Source organism: Zonotrichia albicollis, chromosome 2, assembly GCF_047830755.1.
Source record: "Zonotrichia albicollis isolate bZonAlb1 chromosome 2, bZonAlb1.hap1, whole genome shotgun sequence".
Lineage (NCBI taxonomy): Eukaryota > Metazoa > Chordata > Aves > Passeriformes > Passerellidae > Zonotrichia > Zonotrichia albicollis.
The window spans coordinates 112,728,044-112,739,093 of NC_133820.1; the positions used below are offsets into that span (position 1 = coordinate 112,728,044).

Sequence of the window (11,050 nt, forward strand, 5' to 3'; positions counted from 1 at the left end):
TAATGTGCCATTATTCTAAAGACAAAGAATATTATTCTTTTGCAGTCTTGATTTTACTAAAATAAGTGAAGTGAGAAATTTGAACTTGCGTCTGATTCAGTTTTTAGTGATTAGCCACATTTCCTGAGCTGCAGTTAATTTCTCAGACAGGTGTTTCATGGGTCTTCCACACCTTCATAGCAGGTTTGGATCTGCTTCAGAATGTTTATAATTTACATAATTCTTTTTATCTTTAGAGAGAAAAAAATCAAAACAAATATGAAGTAGCCCTTAGTAGCTGTAGGTCTCAGCCCCTTACTGCAAATGTTAAATCAAATTTCTTTCATCTGTTTGTCTATGGAATATCACCGTCTTTCTAAAGGTAATATTAACTCTCTGAGTTAAGAAGTGGAACTAAATTTTATAGCAACATGCATCCAAATTCATGTAAAAACTAACTTGAAAGGAAAATACACCTGCATTAAACATGCCCTTGTGTGAACTGCTTTCATTTATCTGAAGTGTTTAATGCACTTGGTTGAATTATAGTTCTCTCTGTCCAGTGTTATGATAAGGTTACAACAAGAATACTGGATATATAACATTTCTCCCATGCCTAAAGAACAGTCTCCGAAGTACTTAACACTGAAAAATGCCACTGCTCTCAGTGTAAGTAAACAGGAAGTATCACAGCCAGAAATTCCTCTAATTTATCTATCAAAGTCACTGTTGATAGGACTTGTTAAAACCATTTTTGAAGGATTAAAGACTTTTTAATTTTTTAGATGCTTTGCTCTTGAAAGTGTTTTCTGCGCTGTGCCTGCTTGTATTTAAGCTTCTTATTGTGGAATCAGTGAGGATAAAGGCGTTTCAGCAAAGTGCCAAGTTTACTTGAGCACAGAACTCTTGACTCTGAGAAGATTAGCAAGTTTGAATATTAGCTTTTTTTCACCAGCACATCATGATTCTTAGTCACCAGCATTAACTGTGAAGGTAACCTTTCCATAGAAGATAAGAAGCCAGGAGATATTCCCATAGGGGGACTGGAGAAGAAGGAGCATGTTCTGTTCTCATCATGGGAGTAATAGGGCTGGAGGTCTTTTGGAGAAACCACATATTTATGTACTTATGTTTGGCTGCTGTGCATGACATGAGTAGCAATTGAATGAACAGAATTTAGAAAGTGACCAATAAGGAGTTTTCTCCTTCAGCTGTATTTGTCTGAATTCCTCTTCTGCATAACTTAGGGTCCTCAATAAAATTGTAATCCAGTTTGTGTTTGGGTTTTGCTCATTTGTTTGTTTTTGTAGGGTTTTTTTTCTTGGGCTTTTTATTTGCTTGTGGATTTTTTGTTAGTTTGTTTTGTTTTTTAGCTCAGATATTCTCAAATTGTGGGTTGAGAGTCTGAAGCCTTTAAGAGTTTGACTGGCTGTTTTCACTGTTTCTCCTGTTCCATCATACTTTATTTTGGTTCCGACTTTCAATAATCCAGGTTGTAAATTGCATGTTCCTATATTATTATTGAAATAGTATATTGCTACGTTGTTTCCATTTTGGACGTTCTTGAGGACATCAGCTTCTGTCAAAATTTTAAAATGAGCTATGTTGGTAAACTAAAATATTTCTTCATGTTACTTTAGAATAACAGCTTCATGGGGTTTGACCAGCCCCAATTATAACACAGTCTTAGGCCAATTTATAATGATTTTTATCTCTTTTATTTGAAACAGATGGTTCACAAGCACCAGCCAGGCCTCCTAAACCACTTCCTCGGAGAACTGCACCAGAAATACATCACAGGAAAGCATACAGCTCTGACAGTTCCATGGAAAATGTGGATGCAAAAATTGCAAAACTTATGGGAGAGGGCTATTCCTTTGAAGAAGTCAAGAGGGCACTTGAAATTGCCCAGAATAATGTTGATGTGGCCCGCAGTATTTTAAGAGAGTTTGTCTGTTTTCCTCCACCAGTGTCCCCGCGTCTCAATCTATAGCAGCATCAAGATTTTTTTGGAGCATATGAGTTCTGCAGATACACATGTGGATTGGGGAATGAGAGGAAGAACAGAATGGAATATTTTTATTCATCCTTAGCAGAAGGGTGTTTGTTTCCAGCCGTTTATCAAAGGCTCCTGGCTGCTCTGATCAAGACTTATAAATATGCTGAGGCTTATGTATTTTTGCTAGCCATACTTTTTTAAATCAGGGTTGAACTTACAAAATAATTTAAAAAAGTTTACTTCCCTAGAACTTTTAATCTGTGAAATGCTTTTTCTTGTTTACAAGTTGGCAAGTTACAGTTTTCTAGTTTGTGCCTGTACTATGTCCTGTTCATATTCCCTTGTACTTGTGGTCAGTTCTGCTGTAGCATTCCCAACAGTTTCCATGCTGACCACTTCATCAACTAAATCATCACTTTCCAGGAGTTCTGTTTTTCTTTGTTTTTTTTTTCTTTAACAAGATCCTTTAATTGTTTTTTGCATTTCAGCTCATCAAATGCAAAAAGTATGTGGCCTTCACTACTGATTTTTTTTTTCTTCTGAGATTCCTTTGCTTTTGAGAGAGGAGATATCTGAATGTAAAATACATTATTCTGTGAACTGCCTTTTTAAAGGTATTTTGACAGTAATGTTGGGCAGCTTTCTGTTTAACAAGAATTCCATGACCTGAAGTCTCAAGGTCTTTTATATACAGTTTCCACAAAAATATCCCAACCAACAAATAAAACACTTGATGCAGCAGTGATACTGAGTTCTCACGTGTAAAATCTCTTTCAAAATTGAGTATTTGATTTCAGATGTTGAAAAAAATCCAAATGCACATGATAATACTGTGTTTTGATTACACACTAATGGCACCAATTCTTCATGGCAAGACTAAAAGGAATCTTTTTCAATTATATTAAGGGTATTCAGATGAATTCCAGTTCTAGATTCAGTAAAGTAGAATGCGGTTAATGTTTTGTTTGAGTGATTATCCTGTGGTTCATTGTGGCTTGGATCAGTTTGTATTAACTTGGAAACTTTAAATCTTTGATGCACTGTTAATTCCTAATGCTACTGTAGCAATATTTTTTGCAAAGTTTTTTAATAACCTCCCTCGCCTGTACACTTCAAAATCCTCAAGGATGTGTTGAACACCCAAATTCATTCAGTCACTTTCCAGCTGCTTAGTTGGAAATATATTTTTGCTTTACTTGATTAGTGATACTCCAAACTTTGACATTTTATTTTTGAGCCCAAATTGATGCAAGCCAATTTTTAAATCTTCCTGATTTTAAAAAAAGTGAGAGAAGACAGTTCTATTCTGAATATGTTCAAGTTGAGTCCAAATATTTCCAGAAAAATTCTTAAGATTGCTGCTTTCTTGGTTTTTTTTTAGGAAACTTTGAAATTTTTCTTCTAATACTATTGAACAAATAAAAAAAATGTGGTATTTAGAATATTTTTCTCATTTTGGTATGTGATGAGTATATGAAAATTTTCAGTGTGCCAGGCTGGGTGTGAAGTATATATTCGTTATTCCCTTTCAGCTGTTAGTGTTCTCTTTCACTCTGAGCAAGTGCTAGAATTTGTATCACTTACAGGATCAGATCTCATCAGCCAGTGCGTTTGTTGTAAAGGTGTTTTGAAGACAGCACGTGGCTGAACTGCAGGATTTGAAGTAACTGAGAACACCCGTTGGAAATTACTCGGCTATCTCAAAGTCCCATTGTTTCATGAAAAAAAATTGTTCTTAAAACTAATTTAATTATTTTGTAGCATCACAAAGCATGATATGGATATTGTTAATCTGTGTCAGTGATAAAAGGGTGATCAGGAGAATACAGGGTATAGGGAAGAGCTGCTGCAGCTCTTGGATACGAGCAAATGCTTCTGAGTTTGTACATCTTCCTGTAATTGTTCATTTCTCAAGTACAGCTTAGGAAAAGTTTTGGTGTAAGTTATACTCTGTGCTTTTGGCTCAAGTAAATCTCTTTTCTCTGTTTTGGGAGAAAGTTTTGTATGGTATGGAACCCTCTTGTTCATTTGGTTTGTTTGCAACATCACTGTAGCATTTTAGCTAGCTGTAAATTGAAAATGATTCAGGCTATTAAATTATACACTCTGGTTGTACTGGAATTACTGAAATGAGGTTCTAGCATAACTGCCAGCATAGCAATGATGAAAAAAAGAGCATTTTACAAGGACAAACAAACAATGTGCAGATTGAGTTTTGAAATTTTGAATTGTAATGAAGAACTCATTTTCTCCTTTTTATGCAGCAGCTTAGTATAAATTACATCCTTATATTTCAATTAGAGGCTGGAACTGCTGCCTGATAGATTAGGGTTTTTAAAGTTTTCCTTCTTTCTGGTTGTGACCACCAGTGACACTTTTTTAAATTATATGTTAAAAAAATCAAACTTGATTAGCAATATTTTGAGTGGTAACTTGAAAAGATTTCCATTAATCTTTAAATGAGTGTGCTAATAACACTTCTAAATAGTGGAACGTGCAGACTGTTTCAGACCTGTTCTGGTTAAAGTCAAACAGCAAAATTGCTTTGCTAGAGTGTTGATGTTTACTCTGCAGGAATTAATAGGCTTAAAATAAATTAATCTGGCTGCAGTCTAGTTCTCTAAAGACATAGTTCTCTAAACATATTTTCAACCTTTGAAAGACTTAAGGGTTTGAGCCTGGCAGTGTGTTATGCACTTACATAACTTCAAGGAAGACTGGTTGGAATGAGAGTACTTGGGTGAACAAAGTTGGTTAAACTCAGAATCATTTGAAGTCTTTAGACCATCCTTGTGTTGTCTGTTGGCCTCACCTTTTCTCTCCTTTTGGCTAAGTTACTGCATTTTAAGCAAATTGGCTGAATGAGAAGTTGGGCAGAGCAAGTGGACATCAGCAGCACAGATCCTTTCCAAAGGCTATGTGTAGGAAAAATTTAAATTGTGGTAAAGGAAATTAATATAATTAGCCATGTTAATGGCTTGTCTAGAACCCTAAAATGGCCACTGGTAAAATTTGTTAATGTCCAGTATCTCACAAGTGCATCTGGCACAGCTTTTTTACAATGTGAATTTAGGAAATTTTGTACCAGGATCATTTCTTCTGTTGTGTTTCTCTCGTTTTCAGCTTGAAGCTTTACTTTGCACTGACAACTCTGACCTGAAATTTGTGTCTTAAATATTGACAAATTTTGAAGCAAATGAACACCGTATTCAAAGCACATTCAGGTGCTACCTGATGACCTGGAATATAGCGCTTTTAGGAGTGACTTCTTGAAAAGGACTTCAGCAGCTTCCATTTTGAAGGATTTTCTTTCAAATAACTATTTTATCTGAAAATGCCTTTTATAAACTTGTCTAATGTGGCAAATTTAGTGATGTGTTCAATTAATTTATATTTTATTCAACATTCTTTTTAAATTTTGGTTATTATGTATGCTCAAGTTCTTTATCTGTTCATGTAAGGTATTTTATAAAATTAATGTTAAGAGAATGTTGGGTTGGTCCATGATTTTTCAAGACTCTGTCTCTGTTATTGAATATTACCACTTTTCATATGATGATTTAGCAACATAGCCTGTCCTGTGTAGGGGCCTTAAAAAACATTCACAAAAATGAGGCCTTGCTCTAAAATAAGGTGAATCATTGCTTTGAGACATGTACATTTCATCCCCATACATTACCTCGTTTCTAAATTTCAGTAGTAAAAGTTAATAAATTGGCAGTAATTTTGGAATGTGCATGTAATAGTTGTATAGCAGAAACATGCTGACCATTAAATATTTAGAATCCAAAGTGATGAACACACAGTCCGACTGTATATTAATTTGCAGGATTTTTTTCCTGAAGAAAGTTACTATAACTGACACTGATGCTTTTTTAATGTGCTGTCCATTTACATTCTCAAGCATTGTACTCTTAATGTCAGAAATATTTTAGGTGATATTTAATAGTGTAAAATATTTAGTGTAAAACATTTTTTTTCCTATTACTGTATCTCAGCATTCTGGAAAAAGTTTAGAAAATCGAACCCCTCTACTATGCATGACAATGCAAGTGTTGCTGTTTAAGCCTCAGCACTGTTCCCTGCACTTGGATTAGACCTTCAGTGCTGAGATTTTCATGGTACTTCCTTCAGTGTGTTAAATCCTTCTCCACTGTATATCACTAGTCACATTGCTAATTAGAGAATTTACCTGTTTGGAATACTTGTCTTTAGTACTACAGGTGCCTATTTCTGTCATTTTTACTCTTCTTATGTGAAATTTAGGTGTTATTTTATTGTGTTACAATCAAATTTTAGCAGCTGGATGCTCTGGGAGTATTTCAGGAATTTTTATTTGATAGACCCAGCCATTATTCTGTTGAGATATCTGCCTCCATTTATCAGTTTCAGTAAGTTTCCATCAGGAAATTGATAAGTTTAGATTTTAAAACACTGTGTGTTACTGTGACATATAAACATTCCTATTGGCCTTGGATGATCTCATGTCTAGCAGTGGAAATTCTTACTCAGAATGAATGCTGATTCCCAAATCTTACTCTTAAATTTGTGAAACTTAATTGCATAAACATCCTCAACATTGTAAGGAACTTAGACAATTCAAAATAACGTGAACTGTGACAGGATTCTTGCTTCGTAGACCTGCCAGAAGTAAAACCATAAACCCATTGAATAGTGATCTCAAACCCATTGAATAGTGATGTTCTCAAACCTATTGAATAGTGATCTTCTCACTGTGAAGCTCCTTGCATCTGTCTGGATCTGTGCAGGAATCAGCCAGTCCAACTACAACAGTACTGCTGGGAAAACAGCATCTTTTACTGCAGTAAGTGCCACAGCAGCCAGCAGGATGGGAGATGAGCAGGTAACTATGCAGAAGGAGATAATTTTGTAATAACAATCCAAACCCCTCTCTGCTGTTGCCATGTAAATTTAGCTAGTGTGAATTGCCTGGAGATCTAGTGCACAGAAAAGAGTGTTTGTTTATGATTTTTCCAGTTCTCAGTTACTGTGTTCTTCTCCAGGGGAGTGTCCTTCTCTGAGGACAGTGTGTCTTATTTAGAAGGCACAGTGTTTAGGAGCAGGATGCCAGGGTTTTAGCAGCAGAGGGAAGTGTGAAATAGCATTCTGCTCACACAGTGTTTGCATGCTAGCAAAACAACCAAAAGCTTTATAAGGATTCCAGTGGAAACACCTCTGTTTTCAAGCTCATCATCTTGGCTTTTGAAGGATGTGTGTTTGTACACTGAGGTGTGTGTGCTGGTCTGGTGGAGCATGGAGGAGAGAGAACGCCAGGGTTACAAAATAATGTTAGAAAATACCTGCTCTTTTGGGTGGCTGAATCTGCACAGTAGTCAAGCTACTACAGTCACCCATGTTCTACAAGGCAGGTTTTTTGTCCCTGTGTAGCTGGGGAGGTGCATACATTTACTCCAAAATATTGAGCTTGGCATCTGTGCATCTGTGTAGTGACCAGGGCACTGAAAGTAATATCTGCACCCTAGTTCTCATTATATCACAATGCCGAAAGTGCCCTTGGAGAACCCTTTTTAATTTGCTAATGGAGTGTCTTTGAATTTCAAATTCTTCATAAACATTAGTGAATTTACATCATTAGCCTTTCAGAAATACCTGAAGGTAGTGGTTGGTAGTTTTTTTGAAGCAATAATTTGCTTGCACATGTGACTTGTGTTTCATTTTGTTTACATTTTGTTACCAATTTATTGTGGTCCATACGAAATTCTTGAGCCTTAATTTAAAAGCTTTTATTCTGTTTTCACTATGGCTGTTGTCAGTAGTAGCTTTATTACCTAGGCTCATGCACTAAAATTTAAATTATCCAGCTCTCCTACATCCCAGTTTGAGCCATGTTCAGCCTAAGCTTTGTCCTTCAATGGATGTGTTACTGTGCATCCTCATCTGCTCCCCCTAAGACTGTTTTTATCTTCTCCCACCCCAAATCTCTTCAGTGACATCAATTGCCAGCACATCCTTCCTCCATAATGACGGACACTACAATTTCCTGTCTCAGCTTGCAACCACATCAGTATTTTTTTCTGAGGTCCCTCATAAAGTGTTTTGCTGGCCTTGTCTGTCTCAGTGATTATACAGATCCAAATACACTGTATTCGAATGGCCCATGAGCATGGTCATTCAAAATGGATTGAGAATTCTGTGAGAAAGCCTGTTTTCTTTATTATCACAGGTTTTTTTTTCCTGCTCCCATCTTGACCTGGAAGACCACTCTTGTGTTTCATGATTTACTTGTCAGGGATGAAGATGAAACCCACTTCTTACTTCATCAGATCCCAATTTTGCTTCTGAGATGTGAAAAGAAATTAGCAGATGACATCTGCTAGTAGCAGTCCTTCTATTTGAGATTAAATGTGTCTAAATATATGGGAGTTAAGTAGTTTGTCCAATGAATTTGATTTGTATCTTGAAAACTCACAAAAACATTTGCTTACTTTTAGTACTAATTGAGGAGCAGGTGGAAGGGATGAATTTTATAAGATGTGTCAGTGAAATTGGAAACTTACTTGCAGATAAAGGTAATTGATTACCTTGAGCGGCTGGGATAAAAGATTGACCTTTGAAATCAAAGAAATATTGTACAGCTTGAAAGTTCTCACACAGAGAAGGTAAAAGCACTATATCTGAATTATTCCACCGATGGCCTCCAAAAGACTTCCTCATTTGTCAGGTAACCTTGCCCATAAGTTGCCTGTGTTGATGACAATTTTGTAGCTTTTTAGGTGAACCAGAGGTAGAAGGTTTGTGGGTTTGCGTGCTGCTGCCTGGGGGAGAATACACTTTATAGTTTTCCCAAATTCTAACAATTGGGTCCCAAATAAGTGTAGATTGCCTACCTGGATGATGTCCTCCAGAGACAGGACAGCTGGATGGTGAGAGAAGGGATGAGAATGTTCAACCGGGCTGAGCAAGGAGGTGCTAGAACTGTGTTTATACTGGGGGAGCAGGAATGTTGTGTAATGGAAGCAGGAGTCAAGGAAATCAGATGAGAAAAGATCTGACATTTGGTGCAAATTTAAGTGTTTCAGAGTGGAGGGGGGAATTCTGAGTTGTAGTGTACAAGAGTGTGCTTTAGTCGCGGAAATCTTGCCACTCTTGGGGCAGAACACAGTTACATGAAAAGGGCCTTATGTTCCTGCATGTATCATTCCAGAGAGATCTGTGCCATAGTTAATGCCCTTATCTTAGTGTTTGTCCTGACACCACTACTCCTCACACACCACAGCACCCCCACCCTTGCAGTGGTCTGTGGCACAGCTCTGAAATTCTTTGTGGCAATCTGCTCAGCCAGTTCTCATAAAAACATTTTTTTACCTGTGATTTGAAGTGAGGTTTCCAGGCCCTTCAAGGCTTTTGTATTTTGAGGTTGAGTTTAAGCAAGAAAACTATTAGCAATAAACAAACCTTGCTTGGAGTTACACAGAATTGTCTTCATGCATTGGCATCCTTTCCTTTGATGTGTTGGTGTTGCTGAGTAAACAGTCTCCAAGATCACTCCAAGATCACAGAGCCTTGATTGCATCTGTGCTCTGTTTTTAGGGTACTGACTGACCAGAGCATTGCTGCAGGCTGTGAACCTGCCTTCAGACTGGCTCTTGGTTGCCTTTTTATCCACATTCCATAACAATTTGTGAAGGCCTGGGACAAAATTAAAAGACTGTGGCTTCATGCCAAGATATTGTGGGTATGCTTTACACTCTTTGTTGCTGTGTAACTTGTATTCCTGTGTGGTGTCACAAGCATAATGCTGTAGAACTCCACCTATCCTGAGCCCCGTGCCATTCCCAAGCCTGTTCAGTGATTGCTGTACTCTGCCTCATGAAGTGCACTCGTTCCTCTGCTGGAGTGCCCAGGACAAAGGCTCATTCCTTGCTGGTGATGAGCACAGCAGTGTGGAATAACAGCTCCTCTGCAGACTCCTGTTGATGTACCAACTACCTTAGCAGTGTGGATTGATTCCCTTGGTTGGTTGAGCTGAAATTTATTTTTCAGTGATCTGCCCCGTGGGACCTTGTATTATTGATCCTTTATCATTGTTGTATTTGGGTTTTCTCTGTTACAGCAGTATCATGCCTCTTGGGGCTTCCTGGTCTCCCTTTCAAGACAGTAGCAAAGTTTGTCAGGAGAGCTGTGTGAGATGTATGGAGTGAGTCTAGTTGCCTGACTTGTTAGTAGCATTTTTGTGGGAGAAAAGGAATTTCAGGAGAAGCATTTTTTTAATCCATTTATTTATTTAGAGAATAGGTTTTATGGTGGAGAAGTTTTTATTTTCAGTTTCTGGAAGCCATTGCATGTGCCTTTATGAACAGGTGCTAGCACTCAGCAGTGTCTTTGAGGGAGCTGCATGTCCTCCAACTATTTTCTTTCGTTTATTTGTTTCTTGGTTAATAAACAAGTAGGAAAACTTCTGCTCCCGATACTTTCTGAAATGATGCCAACTTACTGGTGCTTGTTCAGCACTGTTTGAACAAGTGCTTGTTGCTAATCTTTACTTGGCATGTCAGTGACAATAGGATAAAAAGGTTTCTCAGAGGAAATGGGAAGGAGTGATGTGACAAAGGTATCTGCAAAGGAAGAAAAGAAAAAAAATTAAGAATATCCCCTTATGGGGAAAAAAATCGCAGGAAAAAAAGCCAGAAGGAAGACAGAAGAGGGTTCATTCGATGAAAAACTTTCTCCATAAGTAAATAGGAAATGTAAATACCATCATCAGCTAAAACACAAATGGTGACAGGTAATACATCTTAATAATTCCATTTAATGCTGCTTTAAATTAACAAGTCTCAGAAAGAATGAGCCTTTCTTTATATTCTTTATATTCTAATGAAAACATATTTAGTTGATGTCTAAGTTTAGGAAGATTCACAAAATTGGGTGGTTTGAAATTGATAGTGAGAAAGTTTGCTAAGTCTTACAAATGAATGATTAAGCAAAGAAAACTTTGTCATTTGGCAGTTTTGTATCCGAGCCCAATTTGTTAATCTATTAAATCTGGAAAGTGTTGAGACCTTACAGGTTACTTTGAAATGGGAAATTGTG

The 11,050-nt window shown here is 37.1% G+C and overlaps 1 protein-coding gene across 3 annotated transcripts in view; it reads left to right on the plus strand.

Annotated features, from left to right (window-relative positions):
- The window catches only part of CBLB (Cbl proto-oncogene B), a 125,796-nt gene extending 123,073 nt beyond the window's left edge, over positions 1–2,723 (plus strand). For all 3 annotated transcript variants that reach the window (XM_005490402.4, XM_014269433.3, XM_074536066.1), the window contains one exon: positions 1,710–2,723. In XM_005490402.4, coding sequence (XP_005490459.2) covers positions 1,710–1,972 — 263 coding nt within the window. In that variant the 3' untranslated portion in view covers positions 1,973–2,723. The remainder of the gene's footprint in view (positions 1–1,709) is intronic.
- Positions 2,724–11,050: the final 8,327 nt, after the last annotated feature.